This window comes from Oncorhynchus kisutch, linkage group LG23 (genome assembly GCF_002021735.2).
Source record: "Oncorhynchus kisutch isolate 150728-3 linkage group LG23, Okis_V2, whole genome shotgun sequence".
NCBI lineage: Eukaryota > Metazoa > Chordata > Actinopteri > Salmoniformes > Salmonidae > Oncorhynchus > Oncorhynchus kisutch.
Window position 1 is genome coordinate 15,126,288 of NC_034196.2, and position 18,123 is coordinate 15,144,410.

The following is an 18,123-nucleotide window of genomic DNA, read 5'->3' on the forward strand; positions in this document are numbered from 1 at the left end:
CATATAAAAACGAGAGTTAAGTTCATGTAACAGAGTTATTCTCTATATTATGGCAAATCATTTAATATAACAGGGTTTTAAAATTAAATTTTGGTGCACAATTTCTACTTAAAATATCAAAGGGACACAAAATGGAGTAATTTCATGGAACGACCCATCACTGTTGCAAATCCACAAAGGACAGAGTGACAGGTGCTGGTTTATGCTTGTTGCTCTCATCGCTGTGGTGTGATGCATCTCTTTAGGAGACAGCCGCCTTGATGCAAACAAGTGCTAACTAAAAATAACACAGCGCACATTTTCAAAGACGAAAGGCAGAACATCATTTCTTTCCTGTTTAATATCTGTTTCTCAAACGGCTTTTTTTTCCTATTTTGCTGTTGTTATTGCCAAGGAGGAGTAATGTTGAGCTCTCTGGCTCAAACAGATTGTAGACTAAAGGGTTTAGACTCCTGACCTTACAGATTGCCACATATAAAGTTAGAGACGGAAGTTGTGTCTGGGAGGAAGGATATCGAAAAAAGCAAACATGATTACTTACCGGATAGTTATCTTTGAAGGAATTTAATGGTCAAAGTATATCTACAGGTTGGTTGAAAATATGCTTCTCTGTAACTCAGGGCTCTATTTTCGTCTGGTGTTAAGTGTCAAATGCAAACTCGTTGACAGTTTCGACTTGTAAAAGCCAACGCTCTTCTGTTTTCCAACCTTTGCGCCAGGATTGATAATTTACCTGTCTAACATCAGCTTGCTTGCGCTGAGGTGGGAGAGGTGGAAATATTTGAGGTGTGTCCTTACAATACGTGTGCCAATATTGCCAGTTTCAGTTAGCAATCACATTGTCATATGATGCAATAGCATCATAAGATTGTAAATACCAAAATATAGATTTGGGGTGGAGTTTTCCTGAATGTGTTATCGCTGTGTTTCATCTAATAGCAAAACCAGGTCCTAGATTGCAGTTGAGATTACATTAAAAGTAGCGGTGATGTAGCCTCTGTAAGATGGTTCCATTAGGTTTATAAACATTATATTTGGGAGCATTATAACGGTGAGTGGACATTCTCTTAATATTGGATCTATTTCCAGCTCATAGGAAAAGTTTGGATATGCGTAAACCCTCCATAATCTATGTTGTTTTAGGCCTAATATTATATGCCCACGGGGAGCAATTATGGTATCTGTAACTGTATTTAGCGTTTACTGTATTTAACTGTAAATTGTTGTTTTGTTTTATTCTAATTTGATTAGGATTAATCACTGTCTTTTTAGGTATTGTCAATAGTGAGTATAATCTTGCTTTTTGACAACTTTTGGTATGGCTCAGACATAATTAATTTTACAGTAGGCCTATATCAGTGTGAATGCTATGTTTAACAACATATGTCCATATTAAAGCCATGCAATTAATGTGGATTGCAAATATGGGATTGGCCTACATTTTGTTAATATGTTTCTGTAGACTATTTAACAAATGAGACTATAAATGACTAACATTCAAAATGGAATTGATAACAACACAATACATAAAAGACTGTAAATACACAACTTGAAGTAACCAGGATTCAACACACCTAGAACTTGTTTATTCATCAAAAACACAGCCCTCTGCACCAGTGCCAGTTACTGCAGCCATAATTCCTGCTGTTAATATAGTTCAAATATTTCTGACACACCCTTAGACCAGTGGAGGCAGCTAAGGGGAGAATGGCTCATAATAATGGCTGGAATGGAGTAAATGGAATGCAATCAAAACGTGATTTTCATGTGTTTGATACCATACCATTCACTCCATTTCAGTCAGTATTATGAGCTGTCGTCCACTCAGCAGCCTCCACTGCCCTAGAAATATAATGCTACCGCCAGTGCTAAGATTTACCATTGCGTTAGGTTTGTTAAAATGCAGCCCTCAATGACTTATTACATTTGGAATAATTCTATAGCTACCAGTGGTGTAAAGTACTTAAGTAAAAAATACTCGAAGGTACTACTTAAGTACTTTTTTCTTTACTTTACTATTTATATTTCTTACAATTTTTACTTTTACTTCACTACATTCCTAAAGAAAATTATGTACTTTTTACTCCATACATTTCCCCTGACACCCAAAAGTACTAATTTTGAATGACTAGCAGGACAGGAAAATGGTCTAATTCACACATTCACACAAGAGAACATCCATGATCATCCCTACTGTCTCTGATCTGGAGGACTCACTAAACATATGCTTAGTTTATAAATGATGTCTCTAGCTACGGAATTTGAAATGATTTATACTATATTTACAACCAAATACTTTTAGACTTCTACTCAAGTAGGATTTTACAGGGTGACTTTCACAATTAATTGAGTAATTTTCTGTTAAGGTATCTTTACTTTTACTCAAGTATGACAATTGGGTTCCTTTTCCACCACTGATAGCTACTTACCATAATGTTTTACAGAAAACCCATGGCCCTATATAAACAACAATTTATCCATAGGGTTTCAATCCTTTTCCTCAAAGGCAAAGATCAAACATATATGAATGAATCTTCTAACTGTGCCATCTGCTCTCCTCCCAGGGACCAAAGCCAAATAATACCCGGGTACAAAAGTCTGCTTCCCTGTATCTCCCATAATCCTTCTCTCTCCCAGCTCTGCAGTAGCTGGAGGTTGAAGGTTATGTATCCTTCCTCTTCTGTGGTCATCTCTCGCCGCCTTGATAAATATTTCCCCCCCCCCTTCAGCCATTAGACCCCTGCCAGCTCAATCCATGCCCTGCAGAGACCAATGTGCCTTGATAAATGTGCCCTATTATGCTGATAAATTAGTGGCTTGTCTAAGCTTTCTGCAGTGCTCTGTTGCTGGTGGCAGGGTGCCTGTCATTACCCCAACTAAATGCTTTTTTACATTTAAAAAAACACATAAAATAGCAAGGTAAGATTAGAAACAAAATAGAGTCAGTCACATGCTGACATGGCGTTTGGACATGTTGATATAAATTGAGGGGAAAAAATGGAAATACACTTGAAAGACTAACGTTACCAAACAGGGTTTCCTTCTGCCTGCTTTCTGTTCATTTAATGCCCACTGCCATTCATGTGTTTTGATTTCATTAGGGGCTAGATTGAATCAGATCTGCCTTAACCCATGATAACCAGCAACTGCATAGCATAAAATTGATTTTACTTAGGCTATGTTGGAGGTGTAACTGAGCTGGAGCTGTCAAACCGGTGAGCGGCTGCTCTTGTGGTCATTGTCACAAAGCCACACCCGTCTCACCCACATTAGAAGTTTAGAATGAGAAAGTGTAGGCTACATAAAAATAATGACTCTCAAATGTAATATAATTAAACAAAAAAACAAGGATTTCTATCAGCCTAATCAAGGTGTAGATTGCATCTCACATTCCAGTGTTTGATTTCTACTAATGCAACTCTGTGCATCCAATGGCAATGACCCCGATAGGTATAATGTAGGGAGCCGCTCCAACACAGTTACATCTCTAAAACAACACTCAACAGAAACAATTATATGCTGCGCAGTTGTTGGTTATCACGGGTAATGGCAGATCTGATTGAATCTAGGCCTTATAATATGCCATGTTTTGCTGTGTGTAAAATGTGAATTCCTTGGTGAGTGACTTGTTGTCAACAAAAAGAATTGCTATTGACTTTGTGGTTGTTAGTATTAAATCAATTTATATCATTCAGTTCTACACAGTCCATGACATATTATTGGTTTGCATCTCACCATATTCTCCCTTAACACCATCATGGATGTTTTAACTCTTACCTCCTGAGTCTGTAATCCATTATGTACTGCAGTAATATTTCATACTGGTAAGCATACCGTAATCCTGTATTATTCACCACTGAGAATCCTCTAAGGCAATTACGAAAAAACATTTGCATATGGTAAACATCCGGAGAGAAGCGAGGGGGGAAAAAGCCAGACAATAAAAAAACACTGAACACTCAGTAATATTAAATGTTGACCTGGACGTAAACGGCGCTGGTGGCCAACTCCTATGTATTAGTTTGTGCGTGTGTGAACATAGGGTCAGTGAGAGGACATGGGACGGTGGAGGAATCTGCCAAAAGGAACAGGGAGATGAGCCCGTCTTCTATTGCTCAAGTAGGGTAATACTATGCGGTTGTTCTAGGGAAGTCAGCTCCTAAAACATGACTGTACTGAGATGGTGGCCCTCATCAGGTCCTCTGAGAACAATGACATGTAAAATAGATTCCTCTCTCCCTGCACATAACATCCATTACTTGACCGGATGTTACCATGCTGCAATAGAATAATTGACTGCATTGCCAGCTTTGTAATACTTGGACAACATAATAAATCACAATGTATTCAAGAGAGCATCCCCATCCACTCAACTCCCAGCCCCAGCACTTTTCTCTTTCTCTTTCTCCTCCTCTTGTTGTTTGCCTCTCAGTGAAACCATGGGCAGCATCACACAGCAGTAAAGGTCAGGAGAAAATCACTGTCGGAATACAGAGGAGGCATCTGACCAATCAGCCCCAAGCTGTGTGCCATTTGCTCCAGATTAAAACTAGGGAGCTGTGTGCAGTCAGGTAAGAGAGGCTGACCTGGTGGACAGCTGCACAATACCCTTTTATGTTTTGGGGTTTACAAAGTATGTGCAGTGCTAGGAATGAACTGACTTCTTTCTTTTGGAGGCCATTTCCAGAGCATGGTTTCACTATGATCAGGCATACATCTCAAAACATAACTGGAAATAAATCAGTTTGTATCAAAAGCATTTTGATTAGTTTGTGTGGATATTTGAAGGCCAAACAGACTGGTGCATCACTTGATTAACATCTATGGTGACTTGAAAATATTTGTACTGTAATTAGGCCTACATACACTGAGTATCTAAACATTAAGAACACCTGCTCTTTCCATGACAGACTGACCAGGTGAATCCAGGTGAGTGCTATGATCCCTTATTGATGTCACTTTTTAAATTCACTTCAATCAGTGTAAATGAATGGGAGGAGACAGGTTAAAGAAGGATTTTTAACCTTTGAGACAATTGAGACATGGATTGTGTGTATGTGTGCCGTTCAGAAGGTGAATGGGCAAGACAAAATATTTATGTGCCTTTGAATGGGGTATGGTAGTACTGTTGGTGCCAGGAGCACCGTTTTTTGTCAAGAGCACCGGTTTGTGTTTTTTTATGCTCAACAGTTTCCTGTGTGTATCAATAATGGTCCACTGCCCTAAGGATATCCAGCCAACTTGACACAACTGTGGGAAGCATTGGAGTCAACATGGGCCAGCATCCCTGTGGAATGCTTTCGAACCTTGTGGAGTCTGTTGTAGGCTGTTATAAGGAACCATGAGTTGTTTTAAAGTGTTGCCAATGTATGACTAACACCTGTTTACATGGTTATGTCTTCATTCTGACGATAATGTCTGAACTGCTTTTGCGTGGCAAAAAATAAATCGCCACTTCTATGAATGATGTAATTGCTCCATACTTAACATATCCTCTGAGGGTATATAATCATTGGATTGAGAGGCAAAAGATGTCATGCCTCTTGCCATGAAAGCAACTGCAAGCTGGACTGTAAACAGTGCTGTCGTATTCTTCCAGCATGCTGATATGTTGATGTGTGGACGTATATGAACTGACAGTACTATATTGCCCGAAGGGATTACAGAAATGAGAGACTGTTATAGGATTTTATGAATAATGACTAAATAATGTTTACATTTGATGCAGGATTGTAACTAACATAATTCTACCCTGTCTAACAAATAATGTTTCTACATAGGCAAAGAGGAAGTGTTAACAGACTAATTGTGACAGACAACTTGTGACCACTGTGAAACCGATAAGGTGGGGAGAAACCGTTAGGCTTGCAGTAGATTATGCAACTTGTGGTAGCATATGATAAGCAATATGTGTGTGTTGGAATGGACTTTTGAAGCAGCTTTGTCCTTGTCGGAGAGGAGGAGGGACATTCAGGACGCTATGACGCTATGTGTGATATATAAACTAATGTACATGTGATTATGATCCGAGCTCTCGGGAATAAACGTTATTGATTCATTTTGAGACTGATCTTTGTCTATTTCATGCAAATAAGAACCTTACAAATTCTTAGAAACGGACAGTGTTTTACTTTGTTATAATTGAATTGAACATAAAGGAATTCAATTCCTCTAACAGAGACTAAGCTTAGTATTTATGAAAATGTGCTTATTTTCTTCTCACATAATCAGTTTTAATATTTGTAGTTGATATTTCCTAATTGCTTCTCTGAAATTAGGAGTTTTTCTGCTGCTTCATTCAGAATATGTTTAACTACATATACAATACCTGTTGAGCTACTGTACGGCACAATAATATTCAGAGACCATCATTGGTGGGTTAGGGTTAAGGTATCAACAACTAGAACAGAGGAACAACGCGGTGAACGTTTTAATCTTTAAATGTATTTATTTTAGATTTCATCATCAAAATTTTTACAAAACATTTTCTGACAATAATATACTCAACGAAAGAGCCATATTTTGCGTTTGGACCAGGTCTCCACAAAACCGCTTTAGGTCTGAGTACATAAAAATAAAATATAAAAACCCAAACAACAACAAACCAACTACAGAAGAAAACAATGCAGCGTATATTTACATCCCACAGAAATCAATGCCCTCCTTAGGAGATGGATGAGAGGGAAAAGCAGGAAGTCCCATGGAAATATCAAGGAAAGAATAAGAGGATATTGGTGGGATGGGAGAGTGTGGAGAAGCGTGGAGCAGGCAAGGAGAAAAATAATATGATAATATTGTTTTCTGTCAGTTTTACTATACGTTCACATCTCTACATTGACTGTGGCAGTAAAATGGAGTCTATATGAAAGTAGTGTTCCTTGTTTTCTGTTAACAGAAATCCAATTAGGGGTGTAAACATGCTTTGTCAGACCAAAATATTGCCTGTTTCTCTAACAGAGCTTAATGGTTATTCTTAGATTTTACTCGGCCCTTTGGCATAAGCGATGGTTACAAACCAGGGTCAAGACCATGGGGATTAAAGTTAAAGACTTACAACTAATATGTAACAGCATGGAACAATAGAAATCAATGGGGAGGTAAAAGACTGGCCTGAACATCCGTAATGGGACATTGATTCAGGGGAATTACAGGGATGTAAGAGCTCCTCCTACTGTCCTGTGTGCCTCAGGTCTCCACATGCTCTGGGCCCTATAGAGGCCCTCTGCTGTAACTGTATAACACCCCAGTGTTGGTCTCAGAGATGGATGGGAGGGACTAGAAAAGACGACCCAAAACCACATCTGGCTGGGAATACATTTTTCAAATCTATTGATCACTTAGAAGCCATTGAAGCTCTGTGGTTGGCCTCAGGTGAACTGGATGGGGGATGTGTTGTGTTGATGGCAGGGAGGCTGAGGTGCTGCAGAGCCCGGAGCCATGGTGAGATGGGCCAGGTTTAAGACACCACAAACTTGGTGTGCACCAGCAGTGACGGAGCCTGGGCAACAAAAGCCATGGTACATCAGCAGCAGATGTTAGGCCCTGTGGGGAAGTTGCAGAGTACAATGATGAGACCGCTCACTGCATCCTCAGCCATGTGCACCAGGCGTGATAAGACTGCACACAGCCAAGGTGTGGAAGGATTTAAGAGATAGGCAGGTGTCTGTGTGCCGCCTCCTACATGTTTACTATCAATGTGTAGCAAGGTGTTAGGATAGCATCCCCTGGTGTGCATGGGACACGGAACCTTTGTTTTAACCAAATACAGTACAATCCCCTTGTTCTTACCCCTTTCCTTAATTTCTGTTCCCCCCCCCCCATTCCCCCAAGCGATTTGCATTTAACCATTCCTCTGAGCATAAACAAGGAAATATGAAAGGCTTCCCTGCAACACTTCAGACCTTCATTCAGCCCCCCTTCAGCAAAATCTGTTCCCAGCAGGGATTTGAGCCCAGACTCAGAGGGTGGGGGTAGAGGGGAAAACAGAAACAAAATAAACAAAGCAGAGGAAATCTGGGCTAGCACAGATGTTCCTGAAGTTCAGTCCCGGTGCTGAAAGCCCCCATACAGTACGGCATAAGAAAAATGGGCCAAAAGACTAGTTAGTGCTGATCATGGATGTAGACAATGGTAAACCGATTACTTATTAGCCACTAATTTAATTGTGATCACAATGTGTTAATTTCACCTTCCAATTACATATTGGGGTGAAATCGCGTTGAACGCTGTTGGACTGCTGTTAAGAGATTACTGCTCAAGGAAACATATTGATGAAGAAAACTAAATAATGAAGACTGGTCTAGAAACGTATTACCAGGATAGAAGAGGAAAGCCTCTCTCTGGGGTATAACCTCATCCAACAAAAGCCTCTTTCTCTGCAATATGCATACAGACTGCATGGAGAATGGAGGGCCCATTGTGCTAGAGCAATCTACTCTGGAGAGGAATGGCTATGGAGGGCTCAGTGAACAGCTTGCTTGAGAGAAACCAAAGTGACCAGTGTGTGTGTGTGTATGTATGTGTGAAAACATGTCTTTGTGATTCTAGGGCATGTCAAACAGGAAAGATTCTCCATACTTTCTGTTTCTAGTTCAGTGCACACCCTCATATCAGGATGTGGTTTCCCTAATAGTCAGCATGCGGGAAATAATTAGAATGTTATAAAAACAGGTTCACCAAAGTCACCAAAAACAGACATGAGATCCAGGCCAGGGAGATAGCAGGGGGCAGGGGAGGTATCAGATCCAGGTCAGGTTGATGACAGGGGGCAGGGTAGGTATCAGATCCAGGCCAGGTTGATGGCAGGGGGCAGGGGAGGTATCAGATCCAGGTCAGGTTGATGACAGGGGGCAGGGTAGGTATCAGATCCAGGCCAGGTTGATGGCAGGGGGCAGGGGAGGTATCAGATCCAGGTCAAGGAGATGGCAGGGGGCAGGGGAGGTAGCAGATCCAGGCCAGGGAGATGGCAGGGGAGTTAAGAGATCCAGGCCAGGGAGATGGCAGGGGAGGTATCAGATCCAGGCCAGGGAGATGGCAGGGGGCAGGGGAGGTATCAGATCCAGGCCAGGGAGATGGCAGGGGAGTTATGAGATCCAGGCCAGGGAGATGGTAGGGGGCAGGGGAGTTATGAGATCCAGGCCAGGGAGATGGCAGGGGAGTTATGAGATCCAGGCCAGGGAGATGGCAGGGGAGTTATGAGATCCAGGCCAGGGAGATGGCAGGGGAGTTATGAGATCCAGGCCAGGGAGATGGCAGGGGGCAGGGGAGTTATAAAGAGTAAGGCAAGATGTTGATAGAACTTAGAGTGAGACATTTGCTCAACATTTATTACAATTTAAACTCAAACCAGTACTGCAGTCAGAAACCATTTTGAGTAAACCGACAGTTTTTATGTAATATGTGGGGCATATCTGAAAAAACCTCTAGATCATGATATCATTATAAGAGCATTATTTCTGTGTTTGCTTAGGGGTTGGTAAATTATTAAATGAAAAAAAAAGTTATCATGGCACAACAAAAAACTTTTAAAAATAACTTGTGTCGAAAGAATGACTTGTACAAAGAACATGGGGGTGAGAATGAAGTAATAATAATAGCAACCACGGTTATTTGAAGCTTGCTATGAAAAATACTCTACTACAGGCCAGACACTTCAAATTATTGACACTTCAAATCTTTATGTTAGGGCTTCCAATATCCCTGTCATGTGTGGTTCTGGTAGGGGGTGTGACCATGAGAAATGAGTAATAACCTCAGTGATAGACTATCTCTGCAAGAATGGTGACTTGGTGGAGGGACGTGGTGGAGGGACATGATGGAGGGACATGATGGAGGAACGTGGTGGAGGGACGTGGTGGAGGGACGTGGTGGAGGGACATGATGGAGGGATGTGATGGAGGGACGTGATGGAGGGACGTGATGGAGGGACGTGATGGAGGGACATGATGGAGGGACATGATGGAGGGATGATGGAGGGACGTGATGGAGGGACATGATGGAGGGACGTGATGGAGGGATGGGATAGAGGGATGTGATGGAGGGATGTGATGGAGGGTTGTGATGGAAGGATGTGATGGAGGGACGTGATGGAGGGACGTGATGGAGGGACGTGGTGGAGGGATGTGATGGAGGGACGTGATGGAGGGACGTGATGGATGGACGTGATGGAGGGACGTGATGGAGGGATGTGATGGAGGGATGGGATAGAGGGATGTGATGGAGGGATGTGATGGAGGGATGTGATGGAGGGTTGTGATGGAAGGATGTGATGGAGGGACGTGATGGAGGGACGTGGTGGAGGGACGTGATGGAGGGACGTGATGGAGGGACGTGATGGAGGGACGTGATGGAGGGACGTGATGGAGGGACGTGATGGAGGGATGTGATGGAGGGATGGGATAGAGGGATGTGATGGAGGGATGTGATGGAGGGATGTGATGGAGGGACATGGTGGAGGGACATGATGGAGGGACATGATGGAGGGATGTGATGGAGGGATGGGATAGAGGGATGTGATGGAGGGATGTGATGGAGGGACGGGATGGAGGGATGTGATGGAGGGATGTGGGAGCAGTTAGAAACATATTCATCATTAAAACAAGGAGAGCAGAGCAAATGGTGGGAATCATCACCTCCCTCCCAAAGCCATCTTCAGGACAGACTCCCTTCCTCACACTGGTTCGTGGATAAGGCTCCTCTTCTGGCCACAAGCAGTTTGTGTTTCAGAAGAAGTGAAATATGTAACTTTTTTCTATATTTACAAGACACATAAGTCCAGATGGATTTTGTCCGTTTGATTGAGTATTTTATAGAATTTCTTGACATCTTTGATCATCTCAAAAAGTGTCACTTTCGCTCCCAGGTCAAGAAACATCACAAAAGCATATCCCCCCCCCCCTTTCCAATCCATATCCCGGCCCTTACCTTCTCCTGTGGCAGGCCAGTGATGACCACAGACAATTATCCAGACAGATACAAAAATTACCATAGCATGTTGTTATTTGGACATGGGGAGTATTGGAGGGTGGGGGATGCCGGTTGAAAGCAACCACAACAAATGTTCAAGTCCATCATCAACTCCATCAATCAATGGTTAAGGATGTCCAATAGTGGCCATGGGTGACAGAGAGAGTGTCCACATTCATCTGGTTAGAGTCCGAACACTGTCAGGCACACTGGCTGGCAAATGGCTGTGTTGTTAACAGGCAATATCCATCCCCAGTGGCAGTTCACCACAGTCAGTGAGTTCATCTGGAGGTCGAAGGAACATCAACGTGTCAGCCAGTCCAACAAGCCCCCACGAGGCACTGGGCTCTGTGTCTGCACTGTCTCTGAGGGAGTAGTGGGCAGCACAGGAGCAGTACATCACCAACCCACCAGAATACCAACCTACCGGTCACCTCACAAACAGTTACAAGAAAATGAAGCATTGCTTTGAGAAATCAAATATGTCAAATGGCTTGCTAGGCCTTTACAGGTGGTAAGAGATTTCAACCTTCAGTTGACGTCCCTCGAAGGACCTGCAGACATCCTTGTTAACTGCTTTGCCCAATTTGATCAAACTGAGCATCGCAAAGCATTGGCATTTTAAAGAGCTTCATTCTGCCCTAATACTTCACTTCCAGCTATTCCATTTAACGGATTTAATGAGATAGATATCAACCCACGAATTCCCCGGATCATAGAGAGTATAATACATGGTGGGCCAATTCCAGCCAGCTGCCAAATCTCGACAAGCCATTACACATGCTTGCTATATTTTACCTATAGATCGGACTACATCAAATGATCTTTTTGTAATGACAACTTGGCAAACGGAGTAGGCTCCGCAACCATTTACAGACACAGGCCTCGGCAGTCTGCGTAGACGATATCATGTGGTTTGGTTGTACACGTCTGTATACAGGTGGCAGACATACATTTATAAAAAAGTAAACCATCCAAAGCGTGTATTTAATGTGTACCAGTTTGGATGTTTTCAGAAACAAAAAAGTATAAAGAAAACAAATGCTAGTATGTACATCTAAAATAACACATCTTTGGTATGACATGAGCATATGAATAGAACTTAGCACGAGACTGTGACCTCCATGGAAATCATACAATGCTCCACTTCTTCTCCCTCGCCACGTCATTCTCCTGTTCAGAAAAATTAGCTCGTTTTAATGAAATAATGATTCCCATTAGATAGCATTATGGCCACTGACTGGCAATTTTAATGGGAATAACAGCAAGCCTTTGAGCTCTGGTAAACATGATTTTGTATCATGATGTTTCTCTTTCTTTATATCTCCCTTATTTCATTTTCCTCCAGAAACCTTGTTTATTGCACATTCCTTTTTCACTCCAAACACAGCGTGAAAGAACTGTCATTATCCATTCCCTGGTGCAGGCACCCTACAATGTTGTCGCTGTATGGGCCAGAGCTGTAACCAAAGCGATGTTAATGTTAACGTGTCATGCATGTTGCATCACGTTTCAAGTTTCCCAAGAGCCAGGAGGAGGGGAGCAGGAGGGCCACTTTGAAGTGTTTGGAAAAATAAAGAGAGATGATAGCAGAACTCCCAGGATGCATCAGCCTTCATAATGGTCACATTCCGGGTGCCAGATGCCAAAGGCATCTAGCCATGTAAATTGATATTTTTTTGTTTTCTTCTTCTCACCTCCGCCCCCTTGTGGCTTCCCATGCCAATGTGCTAAAAAAGGCCCCAAAGAACCACTCCGCTCCATTGCCCTCTATTCAAGAGTCATGGTGGATCTGTGGCATCCCCACCCTGCCTCAACTGACAGCCTATCGCTCCAGCTGTTAGCGTCCAAAGGTGAGCGTGGTGGTGCGCTCTGGGGGAGGGAAGGGACCACCGGTGCCCTCGGACGGGACTCTAAGGATAGAGGACGGTGAGCGGGGCCTGGCCCTCACCCCCATGGTGGCAGAGGGCACAGTGGGCAGCGCTACAGTCTGTATGGTGGCCCTCTCGCGTGGCCCCAGCTCCTCCAGGCCCTGTGGGGGGCCCTCGTAGCCCATGTTGAGCCGCAGGGGCTGATGGGCTTGGCAGTAGTCCACGATAGGCTGCTCATACCGGTAGTACGTTAGGGCGCCCATCTGGTGCGGGGCCTGTTTAGAAGAGGGAGGGAGGGAGGGAGGGAGGGAGGGAGGGAGGGAGGGAGGGAGGGAGGGAGGGAGGGAGGGAGGGAGGGAGGGAGGGAGGGAGGGAGGGAGGGAGGGAGGGAGGGAGGGAGGATGACGCAGGGATTGAGAATGGCAGAGGGAGAGAGAGAGAATGTGGGAGAAATTAGGTGGGAGAGGGAGAGGAGGGGCAGAGAGAAAAAAACATCAGAGATGTCAATCTCAAATGCTTCTATTTTTTGTTGAGAGCTCTGAGCACTCTAGATATCAACAAGCAGTTGGGAACAAATAATCATGAATAATTATAATAATATCTACAATTCAAACAAATATTTTTGTCAAACAGTGAGTCGTTTGTCAGAAAACAATAACAATGTGTATCAATTCCCTAAATGAGTCATTCATTTACATTTGAGTCATTTAGCAGACTCTCTTATCCAGAGTGATTTACAGTTAGTTCATTCATCTTAAGACAGCTAGCTGGAACAACCACATATCACAGTCACTTATCGTTCTATATCATTTCAGCAAGCCATGACACCATCTCAGATTATTCTGAAATCTTTTCTGTAGTTAAAAACAGAATAGATGAGCATTCCCGCAAAATTATTTTGCTGACATTTAATTTGATCTCTGGGAAATTAAGCTAATTGATTGTACCCAAATTGGCCCTTTTAATTAAAAGGATTTACATTCAATTATATTTATTATATATTTACATTACATATCAGTATAGTACCCAACACCTGATTTGGACTATTGAGAAAGACATGAGGAAGATCCGTTTCAGATCAAAACATTGTCAACAAAGAGGTGAATTGGGAAGTTGGACAATATGGACGAACACCCCACACACCATGCCACCCACGAACACCCCACACACCTTGCCACCCACGAACACCCCACACACCATGTCCCCCACGAACACCCCACACGCCATGCCACCCACGAACACCCCACACACCATGCCACCCACGAACACCCCACACACCATGCCACCCACGAACACCCCACACACCATGCCACCCACGAACACCCCACACACCATGCCACCCACGAACACCCCACACACCATGTCCCCCACGAACACCCCACACGCCATGCCACCCACGAACACCCCACACACCATGCCACCCACGAACACCCCACACACCATGCCACCCACGAACACCCCACACACGATGCCACCCACGAACACCCCCCACACCATGCCACCCACGAACACTCCACACACCATTCCCCCCACGAACACCCCACACACCATGTCCCCCACGAACACCCCACACACCATGCCACCCACGAACACCCCCCACACCATGCCACCCACGAACACCCCCCACTCCATGCCACCCACGAACACCCCCCACACCTTGCCACCCACACACCCCACACACCATGCCACTCACGAACACCCCACACACCATGCCACCCACGAACACCCCACACACCATGCCACCCACACACCCCACACACCATGCCACCCACACACCCCCACACACCATGCCACCCACGAACACCCCACACGCCATGCCCCCCACGAACACCCCCCACACCATGCCACCCACAAACACCCCACACACCATGCCACCCACGAACACCCCACACACCATGCCACCCACGAACATCCCACACACCATGTCACCCACGAACACCCCACACACCATGCCACCCACGAACACCCCACACACCATGCCACCCACACACCCCACACACCATGCCACCCACACACACCCCACACACTATGCCAATCCCACCCCAACAACTGTCTGACAAGTAGTATGGAGCTGCACTTTGAGTATTGGTTCTTCATCCTATGTAATTTATTTCCGTGCAAATCCGGTGATGTTTTTTTTCCCTGTTCAGAGACATTAGCAATTGAAGTTGCTTGTATTATTTACCATATATTTGTGTGAAAGTACCGGGTGCCACTGTTCCTGCTACTGCCACACCCTTATCCATGATCCATTTTGCTGGTCTCTTGTGTTTATTAAATGTATCACAACATTTTCTTTGCAAATGTGGGTAGAAACACAATAGCTTTTGCTCGATGTCTTTTTACCCAATGTGAGCGTAGCATCTGTCTTATTATACGGTGTACACCACGCTGATTTCTATTTTCAAATAGGCATGCAGCCGTCCACATACATAAATATGTCGTACATAAAAGAGAGGATCAGTGTAAACTGAAGCAGAGATCCATAGAGTCTAGACAACCACAAATGATACAAAATCAGCCACAGACACAGGATGTTCACTGCTGTTACAGCATTCCCCCCTCATTCAAGTACAATGACATAACTCAAAATCACTATGCTCGCTCCATCACCATGTCACTTGTGTCAGTGCCAGAAGCACTCGTCACATTTGGTGCTGTGTCAAGTCTCCCATTCCCCCCCCAACCGGAGCACAGTGCCAAACAAACAGATGAGGGACTTCCAGCGTTTTCCCCAACTCACTGCCTGAGTTCACTGCCTTAACAAAGGCCAATTAGTGGAGGTTGAAAGGTGCCCAGAAACAACAGTGAGAGATGGCAGCAGATGGAATTAAACACATGTGCCTGACAGCGATGATAGACGATCAGATCTTACAATGGCGGCTGTGACAAGAAACAAACAAAACAAACAACAACAACAAATGGGAAGCTAAGAAAGAAAACAGAGAGAGAGATAAATAATTCCAAGGGTGCTGTCTTGTCTGGGAGGACACTGCATCAATTCAGCCCTATAAGTTCTCTAGTCTGTTGGCTGACAGAGCAAAAACAAAATGAGCCTCCTCTTTGGGTAACATGGATTCAAGGTTTATACAAGAGTAGAAGTCATGGACCCAGTCAGTTGAGCAAGATCAGTCATTCAGATAGTTGAGTTACCACAGGCAGAATAGTCCCTAAGTGTGGAATAACAATCAAAGTAGTCGTGCGCAAAGTTAAAGAGATCAGACAGATACAGAACATATAGTCCCACTGAGCTATATTGACTTGATTTGGTGTCTAATGTCTAGCAGGGTTGGGGCCAATTCCATTTTAATTCCAGTCAATTCAGAAAGTAAACAAAATGCCAATTTCCTCATTGAAAAGTACTGAAGAGAATTGGAATTTCAGACTACTTCCTGAATTGACTGGAATTGAAATGGAATTGACCCCAACCCTGTTAAGTCATAGGTTCCAATTCCTGACTAGTCTGACTGGGAACAGACTGGCCTATGTCAATAAATACAGAAAACAAACCAACTGTACAGACTACAGAGAAAGTATGACCTCTTTTCACAAATCTGTCCCTCCCCCCTCTCTCAAATGGACTCCATTAAGCTAGACCTATACTCATTACATTATGTGCACTCAGCGGATTACTCCCCCCTCTCTCTGAGTCTCTGCCCCTCCTCCCTCCTCCCCCCACACACCCCTCCCCCCTATGATTAATTAACGGATATTAACTCCTAACTGTTTCAGTGGATTCTGTCGAAGTGCCAGGGCATAAATCTGCCCAGAATGCTAGGAATGTGTGTGTGTGTGTCAGGGAGGGAGAGAGAGAGAGAGAGAGAGAGAGAGAGAGAGAGAGAGAGAGAGAGAGAGAGAGAGAGAGAGAGAGAGAGAGAGAACCTGTTAACACACACCTGGCGGTCTAGCAGCAACTCCACAGCACTCTCTGGCCTCAGCGTTTTGTGATTGAATTGTCTCCTCAGAGAGGAGTGGAATGGAATTAGGTGTAAATCTCAGACTGATGCGCTTGGTGTGATGAACCAGCTTAATTGGCTTACATTGTTCTTTTTGTTTGTCTCCAAAGAGAGAAAAATGTCCCCATTGGTTAATATTTTTAACAGTGACAGTGCCTCGGGCAAAGACAATGCAAATGGTTCCCTTGGACCGCTTCGCCGAAACACTTTCACTTTGATCCTCTCAGCTCCGCCTCGTCTGTCTGTCTGGGCACTAGGATACTATAGCAAAGGGGAAAGATGGAGAGCGGACCCATACTCATGCATTTGCAATATGACCTTACAGTATGTTTCCAGGTAGTCTCTTAGGAACCAGGATGTGAGAGTGAATCAGAGCCATTGATTCTCTGTGCTCTGGAAGGTCACATTCAGAGAAGTGTATCCATCGCACATGCCTGCTACTCATTACGGATAGCAGTGTGCACAGTGACCGGAAACGCACTGTCATTTGCAGCTGCTAAAAAAGTGGAAAGACATTACCATAATTTATTTCAATGTGATATCTATATTTAATTAAATGTAATTCACTTGTCATGAAAATACTTCACTTACTCTGATTATACGGAATAGAAATAATTGTGTTCCAGAGTGCTGATTTGGTAAGGTACTTATAATGCTATGAGGGGTAAAGCTCTGTTTTCATAATGTGTTTGCAACGTGAGTGATCTCCCTCTCTTTGTGTGTGTGTGTGTGTGTGTCTGCTGAACTGTATGCCTAAATATATCCAATAAAATAAAAATAAAATTGTCACATGCTTCGTAAACTACAGGTGAAGACCAAGAGTGAAATGCTTACTTACGGGTCCTTTTGCAGAGTTAAAGATTTTTTTAAAAGTGACATTAAAATATAAATAACTAGGAATAAATACACAGTGAATCACGAATAACAATAACGAGAAAAATAACATGGCTATATGTGTGGCCTATACACTGAGTGTACAAAACATTAAGAACACCTTCCTAATATTGAGTTGCACCACCCCCTTTTGCCTTCAAAACAGCCTCAAAGCTTTCACCTGGATTCACCTGGTCTGTCATGGAATGAGAAGGTGTCCTTAATGTTTCGTACACCCAGTGTATGTGTGTGTGTCACTGTGTAGGTGCGTGAGTCTGCAACATTAATGTTGTCCTTTCCTTGCGTGCGGGTTTAGATGGCACAGATATTGCACTGGGGGCATCCATGACATGGAGCCCACCAGACAGGTTTTCAGCCCCAGAAAAACAGACGGTGTCTGAGGGGAAGTTTAGCCAAACATCATTACATTTACAAAAACAAAGCATGACCCCAGAGGA

At 43.7% G+C, this 18,123-nt stretch overlaps 1 protein-coding gene across 1 annotated transcript in view; it reads right to left on the bottom strand.

Moving 5' to 3' along the window:
- Positions 1-10,469: 10,469 nt before the first annotated feature.
- LOC109868165 (leucine-rich repeat transmembrane neuronal protein 4-like) overlaps positions 10,470-18,123 on the bottom strand; it is a 114,367-nt gene continuing 106,713 nt past the window's right edge. Inside the window, exon 3 of the mRNA XM_020457612.2 lies at positions 10,470-13,111. Coding sequence (XP_020313201.2) covers positions 12,806-13,111 — 306 coding nt within the window. The 3' untranslated portion in view covers positions 10,470-12,805. The remainder of the gene's footprint in view (positions 13,112-18,123) is intronic.